At 51.2% G+C, this 15854-nt stretch overlaps 2 protein-coding genes across 5 annotated transcripts in view; one reads left to right on the top strand and one right to left on the bottom strand.

Annotated features, from left to right (window-relative positions):
* NSF (N-ethylmaleimide sensitive factor, vesicle fusing ATPase) overlaps nt 1–1898 on the top strand; it is a 156167-nt gene extending 154269 nt beyond the window's left edge. For 2 of the 3 annotated variants that reach the window (XM_019944419.2, XM_019944417.2), the window contains exon 21: nt 273–1898. In XM_019944419.2, the coding sequence (XP_019799978.1) occupies nt 273–393 (121 nt within the window). In that variant the 3' untranslated portion in view covers nt 394–1898. Of the gene's footprint in view, nt 1–237 lie in introns of all 3 variants that reach the window. The other variant, XM_019944420.2, reaches the window with a different exon arrangement.
* A 3864-nt stretch (nt 1899–5762) lies between these two features.
* The window catches only part of WNT3 (Wnt family member 3), a 49077-nt gene continuing 38985 nt past the window's right edge, over nt 5763–15854 (bottom strand). Inside the window, exons 3-5 of one of the 2 annotated variants that reach the window (XM_019944408.3) lie at nt 12220–12485; nt 11148–11623; nt 5763–7555 (exon numbers count right to left, since the gene is read on the bottom strand). In XM_019944408.3, the coding sequence (XP_019799967.3) occupies nt 7360–7555; nt 11148–11623; nt 12220–12485 (938 nt within the window). In that variant the 3' untranslated portion in view covers nt 5763–7359. Of the gene's footprint in view, nt 7556–11135; nt 11624–12219; nt 12486–15854 lie in introns of both variants that reach the window. The other variant, XM_019944409.3, reaches the window with a different exon arrangement.

Raw genomic sequence — 15854 nt, 5'->3', positions numbered from 1 at the left:
GCTTTGCAAAACTTCCTTGTCACAAGGCAGGAAAAAGCTCAGTGGTACATATTTATTGGAACCTGCTTTTAAATTGCATGGAGCATAACCACTTTCTTTTGTGAAATGCTCATCTAATAGCAAATACATAGTGAAAAATGTAGAAAAGCCACTAAGAAGCTTTTAGTGTGGTTTTGTGATGAACGGCTTTTTGCAGACCGTCATCTGTTTTTTGTGTTTTGGATATGTCTTTTTCAGTAGCCCCCTCGACTTTGAAAATGAACTATTTTCAGATACAAAGTGACCAAGGAAAGGGACCAAGGTGAAGGTGGCCTGGGATCTTCACTCGACTTACTCAAGATACTGGACAAAGTGAAATGTTCCCTACCTTCAACACGTGCTCGCTCTGCATGATTAGTGCAGTGAAACTCGCTTCCTTGTGCTTATTGAGATACCCAGTTTTGTGGAAGGTATAAATTTGCTTTAGAATATGCTGTGCTCACCTTTCCGTGCAAGCCGATTCCTTCTTGCTCAGTCTTTAAACGTGGGAAACATACTGTGCTTGTGAACACTACACATTCTAAGCTCCCTACCACCACCGTCAGCCAAAAACTCTCAATAAACGCAACGATGTTGCAACACAGCAGTTCACGGAGTAGAAGGAAGACTTTCTACATGTAAACCAGGAGCAGTGAATAGAGGTATGGGTTCAAAGGGATTATTTTGTAACTTCCTTGTGCTAACACTAAAGGTAATTGGATATACGGTTAAAGGTTCTCCCGGAAGCCTGGTTATCTTTGCCTAAAGAAACAGGGCTTTGAATTTCTAAGATGCTGTTCTCAGTCATTTTCAGAGATGTTTCCAAGTTGCAGTCAGGAGATCTTTCTTAACAGAAAGTCAGATTATTACCATGTTGGCTGTGACACCCCCTTAATATAAGTAATTTGCTCTGTGGCAAGAGATATGCTAATCATTACCATTTGGTAGATGTTGTTAACAGCTTGTGAGAGATGTGTATGGAAAAAGCACACACCCCTAAACAGAAAGGCGTCATGAAAGTAACTTAAAACCCTCTCAGCACTCATTAGTGTCCAACTCTGAATGGGTCAATCCCTTAGTTTAATATTAAAGGCTTATCTAGTATCACCACTTTTCCTTTTTCCTTAGCTTAATGACTTACTTAGAATGTATCCTTCCTTTAAATTATCTGTACTACCTAGCATAAATAAAACACTATTTTCCAGAAAAAATAAACCGCTTTCTAGTCCTCTCCCCTCAGTCTTTTAACATCCATTCCAATACACTGAAGACGTTTCCTTTCCCCACTATGCACTTCTTCCAAAGAGAAGGAGAACGGTGGTGTAAGCCGAGTTTGAAGACATTTGATCAGGTCGTCATGTTTGGTGAGGAGACTTGTGGAACATGCCACTCTCTCTCCGTTGCTGCTTAAACTTCTAGGACAAGCAATCAGGAGCCACCTGAAGGTACCTAACACCACCTGTAAGGCTTGTCACGCATCAGGTACTTGGGTGTAGCTATGTCATCTGTCCCCATGGTAGAAGGTAAATTATCTCCAGGTCTTGCTCTCTGTATATTTTCGGTAGACTTGTATGTCACAACTACTTTCTTTTGGGTTTTCATCCCTAGCTTATTTTGTGGCTGTTTTGTTGTGTTTTTTTTAGGTGGATTGTATTGTGAAATTCTGTGATTGCTGGTGGCCAATATCCTGGATTCCCTTATCTGTTTTAGATCTTGCCTCTTTTTTCTCTTCCCGTGAAAGCAGCACACATTGTATTAACTTATGTGTCTTGTTAAATAAGGTTAATGTCTTTGTGTTTTGTCCAAAACTATATTGAAAAAATATAAATATTGTTTAATGCAAATGAAGGAATGCAATAAAGAGTACATATACTTGAAAACATTCTGTAGACCAAATATTTTGTACAAAACAATATACATAACTGATATGAGTGTATGAAGAAAGGGATCAGAAAAGCCCCTCCCTGTTTTAACTAGTGTAAGGAGATGGATGATTTTTATTTTAAAATCTCTGATTTTAATCATTCAGAAAATATAGTTAATTTAAAGGAAATACAGAGACTTACTAGAGAATGGACTTGAGGATATGGGGAGGGGGGAAGGGCAAGCTGGGACGAAGTGAGAGAGTGGCATGAACATATATACACTACCAAATGTAAAACAGATAGCTAGTGGGAAGTAGCCGCATAGCACAGGGAGATCAGCTCGGTGCTTTGTGACCACCTAGAGGGGTGGGATAGGGAGGGTGGGAGGGGGGGAGATGCAAGAGGGAAGAGATATGGGGACATATGTATATGTATAACTGATTCACTTTGTTATAAAGCAGAAACTAACACACCATTGTAAAGCAGTTATACTCCAATAAAGATGTAAAAATAAATAAATAAATAAAGGAAATACAGATTGATAGCATATTTTATAAAGTTAGTGCACAATAAGAATCTTTATACCTCTTTTACTTATTTCCCTTTACTAGAAAACTGAAGTGTACCAAAGCCATAAGTGGGTTAGTAATAAACCGGAAGGGAAAATTGTTTCTCAAGTAGAATTACTCCTTCCTATGATATGTACAAGCCAAGGGACTCAAACACTCTCAGTGAGATTTCTTCACATGGTTCGTTTTGGTATCCTTCATCCATTTGCATGTTTCTGAGCTATCAGATCTTTTAGCCTAAACCCTGATCCTTAGAGGTGGCTCGGGTTAGGAGTAAAAGCCACCCAGAAAATCAGCAAGGCTTGTGGGGAGAGGTCAACCTCAGGGCTCCTCCAACAGCAGGGTCAGCTCCCCAGGAGCTGTCCACACCCTCCTGGGAGGAGGACCCTGAGGTCACCTGGTCCCTGCATAGCCTTGAGAATGTCTTAGAGCCATCCCGGAACTCTTCAAAGCCGATGCTGGGCAGAGAGCGTTCGAGATTACAGCACGGCCTGGTGATAAAGCAAAGGAGACTCCACTATCTGCTGCCTTAGATTTCTTCTTCTATGGATGAACTGTTAACAGGCTACTTTTTATCAGAAGATGTAATTAAAACCTCAGAAAAGGAGGTTCTTTTATCCTTTCTGAAGTTGTACAACTTCCCTGAAACACCTTTTTTTTTTTTTAATGTAACACAGAAAACCTGGATAATGACGGTCAAACCTGAAATTTGTTTTACTTTAAGGCTTTTTCATATCCTAAAAACTACAGTGAACAGCCTCCCTAAGTTTCAGCAACAAGTCTTGAAGCAGATTTAAGTGTGTATAATAATCAAATCCTGGTAAACAGACTTGCTGAAGCACTGAGTCAGCTATAAACAACCGACCCAGCCCAAACACAGAAGGAAAAAGCAAGATTTCATCTTCCTTGCCTGGCAACTTGATCCATAAGCCTCTTCAAAGAAGTGACTGGGAAAGGTGTGTACGAGAGTTCGAAAAAGCATGTAGATTTCAGAAGTTATTGCAAAATGATCCAAAGTTTCTCTTCAGCTGGCAAGCAGTGCTGAGACTGGGTCTTGGAGCTGGGCCCACAGAGGGCGTGTGCTGTGTGGACACCGTGACATTAAGATGCAGGAGATGGCGCCTGCGATCGGCAAGAATCCCAAGGAGCGGAGACAGTTTGCAAGGGGGATTCAGGTTTGAAATTTTCCCAGCGTACAGCCTCCACACAGCTGACCCTGTCACTCCATTTGGGGAGTATAAGATTAATGGTAAGATCATTTTTTGCCTCCTAGAAAGTCCTCTGTTGAGCTAGGAGAAATGATGACACTATAGCAGCCATAATTTTGCTGAAATAAGTTCACTTGTGTGTGCTTGTAGGTGAGCCATGCACATGAGCACACATCCACATCCCCAGGGCCGGTGTGGATACGCCCGCCGTTGGCTCGTTGGACACCACCGTCTGACGCGCCTAGAATAATCTCACCATCATCGTTCCCCTAGCCTTGCTTCTTCCTTCTGCCTTTATTTGTACCTCATCCCCTCATCCTTGAACTCTCTCACACACTTCCCTTCCCTTCTTTCTTCATAAAATAATACTGCTTTGAAAGATAATAATGATTCCCATTATATTATCTTTTCTTTCTTTTGGATTTTTTTTCGGGGGGCGGATCTTCCTCTTGTTTTTAGATGTTTAATAGTATTCATGCTTATGGAGAAACTAAATGTTCAAGCACTGCTATAAACTGTATTCTCTTAAATCATAGAATATAATTAATCACAGAAAGGATTACCAATGGCCTCGGTGAGTGTGACCAGGGGCCATTTAAATATTTGGCGATTTTATAGGTTAAAAAAAAGTGCCCAAAATACTGGGTAGATGAGTATTAGCTTCATGTAAAAGTGAAATACAAAGATGAGCAGCTCCATGAGACGGGGAGATCTGTATCCTTTCCACGTCCGATTCATTGCACAGCCGAAACCACCATTTTTGTGATTTGAGCTTTTCAGGTACTAAATAAAGACATGTCACGGGCAAAAGCAAGTTCATGAACTTCTAGTAGCCATCCCTAATCTAAGGTTAGAGCACAGGCAGCCCATCTCCACCGCACAAGGCAGACCCCTCTATTTTTCTGTTGTTTTTTCTGTGAAGTGAGATGAATTTACTTACTCCTACTAAAGGTAAATCAGGAGAAAGAAAAAGGAAGAGAAAACATTTTTGCTGTGCCAAGTAAACCGAAGGTGACATTTTATGGGTAGGTCTGAAGACCAAAGGATTGTCTGTGGTCATAAGACTGAGTTACAGCATCTCATTGATGAAAAGGCGTTACCTATTAGCTTCAGGTGAGTCCTCTAGGAGCCTCAGTCCAAGGAGAGAATGGCCTTCCCAAGAGCATGCCCACTAGTGGGTCTGTTCTGCCCAAACAGATCTAAACCTTCAAACGACACCTGTTCCAGAGCCCAGGGCACACCATTTCTTCTTTCCCGCCAACCTACCCTTTCCGAAGCTTAGCTCTCAAGTGGAACTAGCAGGGGAGAGCCATGTCCACTCAAGTTTCATTTTCAGTAAAGCAAATCCTATTTTCCCAATAAATGGAGTTGAAAACATGGGTTAGAAAGGGATTAAGTCGGTGGCCAACCCCATGGTCTGTGGGCCTCGAGCCGTATCTCAGTGTTTGTGACATTAATTTGTGCATTGGAAGTGCTGGGGTGTATGAGGTGAATTACTGCCCCAATTGCTGACTTCTAAAACTGGAAATTCTTTGTTAGAAGCTGATTTAGAACGAAGTAAGCCTGTAAGAAAGTCCTTTAGTAGATCAGACTTACTGTTCATGACGTCTCAGATGATCTTGCTTAGAAAACAAAGGAAATTACCTTAATTTGGGCCACTAATTTCAGAGTGAAAGTGGAGGCAACCACATTCAGAATCTCATATTCTTGACCTCCTAAGCATTAATCTGGAAACTCCACACATTGTACAATGTATCCATTTTAAGTTTGTTTACCTTCTCTTTAATGACTTAACAGAAAAAAACTGCATGATGAAATATATTTTCTCCAAATATATATATATTTATATAATATATAATCTTAGTTAACTCAAAGGTATATACATTGTATAATAAATAATATTTATAAAAAGAGACTTTTTGAATATAAAATCAAAAAGATCAACAACTTCTACAACTTTTTACAAAACTTTGGATACAGCAGGTTGGTAGGAAATTTCTGTTGGATACTATTACCTGACTATGGCGAGAATAATTACAATGCACTCAATGTACTATTATTAAATAATTACTTGTCAGCTACTTGAATACGCCCCAGAAACATGACTTTATCACTTTTAATACAGAATACATAGATATGAAAAGACTGTTTTGAAAATTTGTATCCATTCTGCTGAAAGAATTCTCACATAAAGCAAGCATTATCTGGTTGACATGATATGAAACTTCAGTCTGAGATGGGGAGGGGCATTTCAGACTCTCTAGAGGGGATGGGATGTGTATCTTTTTAGCAGGGCTCACTGCCAGCAGATTCAAGAGCGCAGGCATGGCTTCTAGCCAGTCGTCTTGGCGAACCTGCCTGAGCACATAGGAAGATGGCTTGACCCGGTACCTTAGGTCAGTGTTAGGCAAAGAGAGAAGGGGGAAGAGGAAGAAATCACTGTGTTCTGTACTGTGCCCCTGCTGCATCTCTTCTTTCTGACTCTTAAGGCAGAGCTGTTGCACTGACTCGTACCATCAGACCCGTTTGCCTCCACTGTGCTCGCTTCCTCTAGGACACTCCAGAGGACCCGTGTGGATCAAGGAGGACTCAGCTGTGAGACGCTTTACCCAAGGGAGCAAGTGACGGCTTGCCCCACTTTGAACACCTAATGCTGATCCTTGGTGTCTGCACGGATTGATGCTGTCAGCATACAGGTGAGGCCGGAAGACCTGTGTGAAGGAACTCTGCATTTCTGTTTCCTCACGCAGGCCAACGAAAGACAAGGATGCAGGACGACGTGTCCTTATAGGAGAGGAAACGAAGGAATCATCGGTATCCTCCCCATCTACTAGCCACAACATTGGAACTTCAGGAATATATTGCTACTCTCCCTCTGACCCTTTGTCTAATTTATACTAAGGTGACCTACAGTCCAACTGCTCAACCTGGAGTTTGTTTTTATGGAGAATCTGCAGGTGAGCAGGGCTGGGAGGGACAGAATGGCCCCTTTAAAGATACCACTTTCTTCAGGAAGCCATTGGAGCTAGAGGAGGCTTGCCCCACACACATAACCTATTTACAACGTTCACTACAGAAAAAAAAAAAAAAAAAGTACTGCGTTAATGGTGGAAACTGCAGAATGGTAGAAAAAGATTTTTGAGATCTGACTGCAGTTCCCAAGAGCCTCTCGTGCAGAACAGGGTTACAGAGAAAATGGGACTGAGAAGAACATACCGCTGCTCTTCAAACAGCTTTACCAGGCCGCCTGGAACTCCCGGTTCTTCAAACTCAAAACCTGACTCTAACGATTGCCTTGGGCCTCCCTACCACTTGATCCCAGCTAAACCTATGGCTTTTATCAGAATGTGAAAGTCTATCAGATTTGAATGGGAGTAGACAGAGAAAAGGAGACTGCAGGGCTTTGTCCTACTTCCTAACTCTCACCTCGCAGGCATCTTGGAATGTCACCAGAAGAAGCAGCTGGGAAACAGAATCTTGCCCACGTTGATGTCTTTACCACCAGGCAGAGCGCTCACATGAGCCCAGCCTGTTCTGTTGGAGTAGAAGTGGTTTTCTGTGGGGTTTTTTTTTTTCCATTTTTATTTTCTTTAATATGTGCAAAGATAAGCCTCGGGTCTGTTCCTATCAGACCCTAGAGAACTAAAAAGAAAGCCCCTTCTTTAAAAACCACACACCATCCAGAGTAGGGTGAGAAACTTAAGATGAGAGAGAAGGGAGGGAGGCCTCCCAGGCAGCGGGCGGGTTGGATCCAGGTAATTTACCACACGTGCATCTGGCAACAGTCCGGATTCCTTGCTGTCTGATGCTGAGGGCTGAGCCCGGCTCTGGGTCCCGCTTCCCAGAGGACTTCGGTGAATCTGCCCAGCCACACGCTTCACCCGTTCCCAGTGCCCTTTGGAAAGTAAAGAGGAAGAATTAGGAACATGATTATTTTCCCAGAGAGACCACCCACAGGGTGCAAAGCTCAGAGGCTGCTGATCAGGTGTCTCAGCATTTCTCTTGAACTTGGAGGTAACAGGAGACTCCAGTGGCTGTTCCATGCTCCCTCCGCTACCTGGGGTCTACCACTGAGGAAGGGCGTGGGAGCTACAGAGCAGTAGAGCTTCAGCGTCTACACGCTGGGATCCACATCCTACCTCTCCACCCTCTAGCTGGGGCTTGGGCAACAGGAAGCCCAGTAGCAGGTAACGAGACTGACATAGGAACCTGTCTTGCATAGAGACTGGAAGAAACCTTGCAGATCTAGGGCCCAATTCCCAGCTTCATAAACTCCTGTACACTGTGTTTCTGTATCAAGCTGTCCAAACAGAAGATAATCTATTACATTATGAATAATTCCTTCTCATAGGAGCACCGATGTGTACATTTTCTTCATTTGTATTTGTATTTACATGTCACAAAGGATTTAAGCCCAAAGGGCTCTGACGGGTGTTCCCAATCAACCCCAACTCCTTGGCCAGTAGACTTTTACATGGAGAGAAACAGACTCAGCAAGATTAAAAGGACACGTCCAAAGTCTCGCTGCAAGATAGTGACAGACCCAGGACTTGGGGTCAGCCAGGCCACCTGACTCTCACGCAGAGCCCTTTCCAGCTTACTGTGCTCACAGAATCTGAATAACAAGGAATAAACCTGGAACTCGTAAGGTAGGAAATCAGTGGTTAGCCTGAGACACTGGACAAAATCTACAAGCAATGGAAAGAGGTTTCCCCACAAGGAAGGCCCAGGACTCTGGCCTTCCTGTGGCATAAAGCATCTTGACTGGGGCTCCTCCCCGAGAGTGTGGAGGGTACACGTCCTGCTCTGGGGCGCCCTTCTCTCTCCCACCTGCACTGGAGACAGTGCAGCCAAGAGAAAGGCTGCAGGCTCTGTTCCCTGAAGTCCCTGCCAGCCTGTCTCCAAAGTTCTCATCTTGCCTGCAGAGTGTCGGTGTGGATGAAAGGACAGGAAAGGTAACTGGTCTCAGCCTGTGGCTCCAGACCAGCAGCAGGCCTGGGGGAAGTCGCCCTTGGAGGTCAGCTCCACTCAGCCTTGGAATCTTTTGCTGCTTCCTTGGACCCTGTGCCAGGGCTGTCTGTACGGATGACCTTTAGTCCACAGGTGAGGGAACTGGGGCTCGGAGGCAAAACAACTTGCCCCACATCACTCACCAAACTGAGTGTTTGTCAGAAAGGCACCACACTGGGGGATGATTCTCCACTTGTCCCAGAGCAAGGACTCCAGAGTGTCCATATATGGGGGCCCGGGGGGCCACCCTCTACCTGGGTGTGGCATGTTGAAACCACATCCACGTAGTACTTTCCATAAGACTGGGGGCAATGCCATTCTGTCTCAGAAACGGGGAACAGAAGGCTGATGGAGAGTGTTGCCTCTTCTTACGATCAGTATCAGATCGCAGGTGGGGGATTTTTATGGACACTGAGGGCAAACCCAGCATCTCCTTCCCACCTGGCAGATGGCTTCTCTCGGCTGCTCACTGAGGGGAGGGGAGGGGAGGTGCTGGAACAGAGCTGTGACACCCTGGAGCCCCGTAGAGCCACTGCCGGGGCCTGGGCTGCTGCCGCTGTGGCCTCTGCAGGACCCACATATGGGGCCTTTCTGGAGGCAGAGCCCTGGGCTCAGTGTCCTTATCTGTGCAATGGGCAGGCTAGACAAACGGCCCTCTGTGCCCCCTCCAGGGCTAGTGTTCCAAAATTCCGATTTCCCCCCAGCCTCCTCTCAGAATGGCCAGAGCCGTATCCTGCTTGACAGCGGGGACACTGTTGCCTCTGGCCAGAGTGGACATCAGAGGAAGGAAGCACCGCAGGTTTCAAACATTCCTTCCACCTGACAAGCCACAGGGAGCCTGGGCGTTCTCTCTTATCCACTGACTTCTCTTCCACCGTTTTGAAAAGCAGTAGATGAAACTGCCCAAGTGATGACACCGTTTCCTTGCACGATGACTGCCCTCATGTCCTGGCTCTCATGGCATTTATCACTTTCTGTTAGCACCCTATTCAGACGAGCATTCACATCTGCTGGCTTGCTTGAACCGCAGGAAAATTCTGCTAGGCCCACATCATCACCACTGCTGTACAGATGAGGAAACTGGGCTTCCAGCTGGGAAGTGGTGGAGGTAGAACCGCCTCTGTCCTCTTTCCACTCCCCACACTGCTTTTATTCAGACACCAAGGAAAGTGGTACCTCCTGCTGTCTTCCCAGACTCTGCACCTGCCAGGACGGAACCTGAGCTACGCAGAGGGGCTTCCCAGACTGGCTGAGCCACCCCTCCAGCAGAGCTCTCCCCAGCACGTGAGGTCCCTCCATGCAGCACAGAAGTCCGACCCCTCCCCCAGTCCCGCCCTGTGTGGGACCGCATCGCCCAGTGGGGTGCCCTCGCTGACACAGCCCCAGGCAGCGATGACCCAGGCAGGGGAGTCCTTCACAACAGTTCAAGCACCGTCTCCAGTGTCCTTCACTTTGTTCCTCACGGCACCTCTGGGGAGGATGACAGATGAGGAGATGGTCTTGTTTGGGTCACAAGGTGGGCGAGTGGTGGAAGCTGGACCAGGGCTCGGACCCCTGTAGATCAGGCCCCTTCTCAGGGCAGAGAAAGGGGAGAAACCCTCCCTTGGGCCTTAGAGACCCTCCAAGACCAGGACCACCACACGCCAATCTTGACCTGTCCTGGGGACCTATGGACCCGAGGGCCGGGCAAGAGTGTCTCCCGCGCAGGCCACCTCTGGGGAGCGTGGGAGCCTAATCCACCAGCCTTTGATCCCTTGATTACTCACCACCATCACTCTGAGCTTGACTCCTTCCTCCTCCCCATCACCGTCCATAAACACGGTGAGAGTGTGCCCCGCTCCACCCAAGCTTCAGATCTGCCGGGATATGGGCTTATACACCGCTTCCTCCCGCCCACCTCCTTGAGGATGGTAGGAGTTAACGCTTGCGCAAAAACCTGCCCTCTAAGTTCAAGGTGGATGCAAAACGACTCTGCCTCAGGGGCACAAGAGACGTTTTGGCCTGCTATTTCAAGTATTTTAACCCCCTCACTTGACAGTAAGAAACCTGAGGCCCAAAGAAGTGAAAGAACAGGAAGTTAGAAGCACAGTCAAGACCAGAAGTCGGGCGTCCCAGCCTCCAACCCCACAGTCCCTCCTCTGGCTCCACAGATGTTCAATAATGATAGCTAGTGGCTGTGTGAAAAATTGACCTGGCTCCTAATTTACTTACTAACTTGTACACAAATTTAATCAATTGCAGCCTCGTGTGTACACACTTGGCTATTATCTGTGCTTTGTGTAATCCACCAAGACACTGCCCAAGGACCGTTCCCACTGAAGCTTGGGAAATCCTGGCTTCCTATCTTGGCTTTGGAAACGTGTCCTGGACCGCCCAGAAACAGAACAGGGTTGCCAAGAAGAGGAGACAGCCAAACCCAGTGCCCTGCATCAAGGCACCCCAGCCTCCCCACCGGGCCACCCTACCTGGCTCCCTACTTGCAGGTGTGCACATCGTAGATGCGGATACACTCCTGGCAGCTCACGTAGCAGCACCAGTGGAAGATGCAGTGGCATTTCTCCTTCCGCTTCTCCGTCCTTGTGTTGTGGCCACGGCCGCAGCAGAGCAGGTCGCAGCCATCGATGCCGTGGGAGGTGACATTGCAAGTCCGGTCCCTGGTGCCGAAGGAGCCCGTCTCGGGGTTGGGCTCGCAAAAGTTGGGGGAGTTCTCGTAGTAGACCAGGTCCCTCTCGGTGGGCGGCTTGAAGAGCGCGTACTTGGCGCGGAGGGTCTCCACCCAGCCACGGGACTCCCGGTGCTTCTCCACCACCATCTCTGAGGCGCTGTCGTACTTGTCCTTGAGGAAGTCCCCGATGGCGCGGAAGTCGGGCTGGGCCCACCAGCAGGTCTTCACCTCACAGCTGCCCGACAGCCCGTGGCACTTGCACTTGAGGTGCATGTGGTCCAGGATGGTCTAGAAAGAGGACGAGTAGCAGCTGGTCCCCAGACTGACCCCACCTGGGAGCACACCCAGGCCCTCCCACTCTGACCCACCCACCCCCATCGCTGAAGCCTTCTCTATTCCTACACCATGCCAGGGTGAGAACTGACTGGGGACTGAGGCTCAGACCTGAAGGATGATGACCTTGTTTCCCTCCCCTTCACACCCCAAGCACTGGCAGAAATCACATCCACTTCTCAAAGCCCTAGAAAATAAGAATTGTTATTCCCATGTAACAGATAGGGAAACTGGCTGGGAGCTTAAGTGACTAGCCCTAGGTCAAGCAACCATAAGAAAGGATGGAGGCTGAATTCAAAGCCAGGTCCATGGGTCTCACAGCCCTACACAGGCAGCTGAAGTGCACCGGATGGGCTGGCTGGTACCTGCGCTCGCGGGCTGCCGCATCCCCAGGGTGGGGTGGGGGTGGGGACCCGGAGCAGTCCGAGGAGAAAGGAGGGGGAAAGAGGAGAGCAGGGAGCCAGGAATGCACAAGGGCCACAGGGAGGGGCAGGGACAGGTCCGGAAAAGGGGTCTTGGGCAGGGCTGGGGTGAGGGCGGCCAGGGCTCACCGTGCGGCCAGCCTCGTTGTTGTGCTTGTTCATGGCCGAGCGCGCGTCCGGCCTGTTCTCACGTGCGTCCGCGAACTCCCGGGACACAAGCACCCCGAAGTCTGCGTCCTCGCTGCAGCCTCCCCACTTCCAGCCTTCCCCGGGCGGCCCTTTATGATGCGAGTCGCAGCCACAGATGGTGGAGGTGCCCTCGGCACAGGAGCGTGTGACGGCGAAGGCCACGCCGGCTGAGGCGATGGCGTGCACGAAGGCCGATTCGCGGGTGGCTGTGGGGAAGGCATTGGGAGGCGCTGCTCAGGCCGGGCCCTGGGACGCGGCTGCCCTGCCCTGACCTCCCCAGCTGCGAAAAGGGGCTCTGCAGCCCCAAGGGAGAAGAAGTGCCTTTTCCTCTTTGGTTGGCCTAGCCCCTAGTGGGTATCCCCAGTTTACAGATGAACAAACTGAGGCCCAGAGCTGCTAACTGATTAACCCAGGGCTTTAACAGCTGGCAGAGTGGAGCCTGTTAGAAACAGGGGTGGAAAGGCAACTCTGGCAGGTGGGTACAACTTCCCTCTGCCACCAGAGTTCCTGACCAGGAGTGCAGTGGTCAGCATGTCAGCTTCCCCCTTCCATTCTCCTGTCCTCCACCCAGACAAAGCCAAGGTTTTGGACTGAGAAGGCCAAGCCCCTCCCGAGAGGATGGAGGGACACAGGGCACTTCCCTGCTTCTGTCCCAGGGTCCAGCAAAGAGAAGAAGAGATTCTCAGGGTGCCCCCCCCAACCCCGCTGACATCATTATGATAACTACCTTTGAGTGCTGGGTTTGCACCAGATTCTGCCCTTCGTGTGCTTTATCCCATTTAATCCTCTCACCCCTGTGAGGCAGAAAGTCTTATTACAGGCCCATTTAGCAGATACAGACATTGACAACTAGGGAGGCAAAGGCCTGAAAGACCTGCAGTCCAACCATCTCTCTCCTTACTGCTGAGGAACCCAGAGCAGGGAGGTGACCTGCCCAAGGCCAGGCAGGTTGCAAAGCGCCGGGCTGCTGGCCTGGATGCCTCCTTTCCTGGGCTGTGGCTCTGGTCCTGAGCGCTGAGGGCAGCTCGGCGTACGAGGGAGCCTGGTAACCCCTCGTGGCCACTGCCATCTCTTCAGAGGCCCCGGGGCCCTCGTGGGCCACCTGCAGAGGAGGGTGCCTCCCCCTTCCCGAGCAGGCCGGCGGGGAGTGGGAGCGGTCCCCGCCTGGGCAGTGGACCCGCGCAGCCAGCGCCGACTGCGACACGGCGCGGCCGAGGCCTGAGGCGCTGCGCCCCGGCTCCGACCCCGGCCCCGGCTGCCCACCCCTCAGCGACCCGGGGGCCGGGGGCGCCAAGGGCGAGCGCCGCGCTTCCGGCCGGCCCGCGGCCTCTCGCGGCGGCGGCGGCGCCCGGGCCCCGGGCCGCGCTCGGTTCCCAGCCCCGGGGACGCGGGGGCGGCGGGGGCGGGGCGGGGATTAGCCTGGGAGCGGCGCTGACAGCCCTGCTGTGCTGGTCCCCGTCCGGCGGGGCCCGCTGGGCCGCTCAATCCGCCTTTGTTCGCGCGGTGTCACACCGCATTACCCGCATAATGCGGCCGCCGGGCCCGGGCCGCCGGGCCGGCCGCCACCGCGTAGCAACGGGCGGCTCCCGCGGCCGGGCCGCGCCCCCGGCCCCGGCGCCGGCCCGCGAAATCCCCATTGAAGCGGCGCCCCCCGCCCCCGCGCCGCGCCGAATGGCCAGAGGGCGTGTGAATGGCTCGGCGGCCGCAGCGGGCGCGGGGATGGGCCGCGCGGTGGGGGGCGGCTCTCGGGCCCCTTTTCAAGCCGCCTAAGCCCCTCCGGGCCGCCCGCCCCGCCCGGGGACCGCGATCCCCCGCCGCCCGCACCCCGCCGTCGCAGCCTCGCGCCTTCCGGCCGCTGACCCCTGCGCCCCCCGCGCCCGGGTGCAGCCCCGCCCCGGCCTCCGCTCCGGGCGGGCCAGCCCCGGGGAGTCGGTCCCCGGCGTCCGCGGAAGATGCGCGCCCCGGAGCAGACCGCCTCCCTGCCACCCTGGGTCTCAAAGCCGTGAGCAGAGGTCTACCCTGGCGGCCCACACGGCAGGGGTGCGGGACTCGCCAGAAGCGGGGCCCGAGCGTGGAGCCTAGAGCTGCGTTCGAAACCGTTCCCGCCGGGCTCTGGGCGCTGGGGCGCGCGCGCATGCGGGGGCCTTCCTCCCGGAGACCGCAGAGCTTCCCTCAGATTCCCAGTGTCTCTGACACCTTCCCTCCCTCCCCCCACACAAAACTGCCCTCTTGCAATTTCGAGATGTAGGTAAGTCCTAGAACCTACAACGGTGATTTAAAACGTTAAACACAGACGTGAAGGGATAATAAGCTCAGAGACCCGGTTTTCACAGGCTAACGTCCCGCGCGGGGAAGAGCAATCAGAAGGTGAGTCTTGCTTTGGGGAGCGCGTCTAGACGCCAGGCTGTTTGATTAAGGACTACCTGGCCCGAGGTGGGGCACCGGAAGGCGAGGAGACTGACACGCCTGCAAGATCAGGTTTGAAATGCAAACCTGCAAACCACCGCCACTTGGCCCCAATTGGAGGCCAAACCTTTTATGTAAACAAGGAATAATTAGCTTTGGTAATAGAAGCTAAGCAGAATCATCATCCATTGATTCGCTAATTGCCCTTCTGTCCCATGACAATAGCCTGTAGGTCGGACTTACAAGGTGCACCTGAGACACAGTAAAGGGGGACTCCACTCTAAAATGGGGGGTCGGCTTCGCCCCACTCATTCCCTGCCACTCCCCCCCAACCCTTCCCCAGGTCCAGCTGGTTCTCAGATCCCTTTTCCTTCTGGCTGTAAATGGCAACTCTTCTAAAAGGAGGGAGGGCCCGGTTCACCTGTTTGGGTGCCAAAGCCCTGGTGGTGGCCGGAGGAGGGTTCAAGTTGCTGAGGAAAAGGAATGGTAGCTCCCGGGAGGCCAGCTGGGTCATTACATTCCTAGACACTGCGATTGCTCAAATAGTAGCCCAACTTCAGCCCAGAACTCACCAGCCCCAAAATCCCCTTATTGGGAGCAGTTGTGCCTCTCATGCCTCTCTCCCAGTGCCTTCATGTTCAAAGCCAAGTAATGTGAATCCCATTCATTTGCGACACAGCCAATGAGACTCACAGGTTGCAAGATGCAAGTTACCCAAAAGCCAGCACACCCTCTAGCCCCACCACAATCCGTGGGCATATCCAGCTATCAGGGGCATGGGGACCAGCTGAAGCTTCCCACGGAAGCACCTGGGGGCAATGCAGTGCCACCAGCACGAGGCAGCTTCCTCAACTCCAGAATTTTCTACATGGGAGGGACCTAAGGGGGACAGTGCTCTCACCCCACCCCAAAACTAGATTTACATAGCACTTAACACAGCATTGGGAAAACGTCACGAAAGTCCACATCAAAGCCTGGGGCCACCCACTGTGCCGGCCAGGAGGAAAGGAAGGCTGCAGCCTCCTAGCCTACCCTAGGATCTCGGGATGGGATCTCAAGGCTGCCCAGCCCCCAGCAGCACCTGGGAAGGTGTGGCAACCACCGACAACAGCCTGGGTCAGGCCAGAGAGGGACCTGGCCCAATTTCTGTGGAGGCCGCAGGTCGTGAC

The sequence above is a fragment of the Tursiops truncatus genome, chromosome 20 (assembly GCF_011762595.2).
Source record: "Tursiops truncatus isolate mTurTru1 chromosome 20, mTurTru1.mat.Y, whole genome shotgun sequence".
NCBI classification, from domain to species: domain Eukaryota; kingdom Metazoa; phylum Chordata; class Mammalia; order Artiodactyla; family Delphinidae; genus Tursiops; species Tursiops truncatus.
Note: the sequence above shows the minus strand (reverse complement) of the source record. Positions and strands in the feature narration are given on the sequence as shown.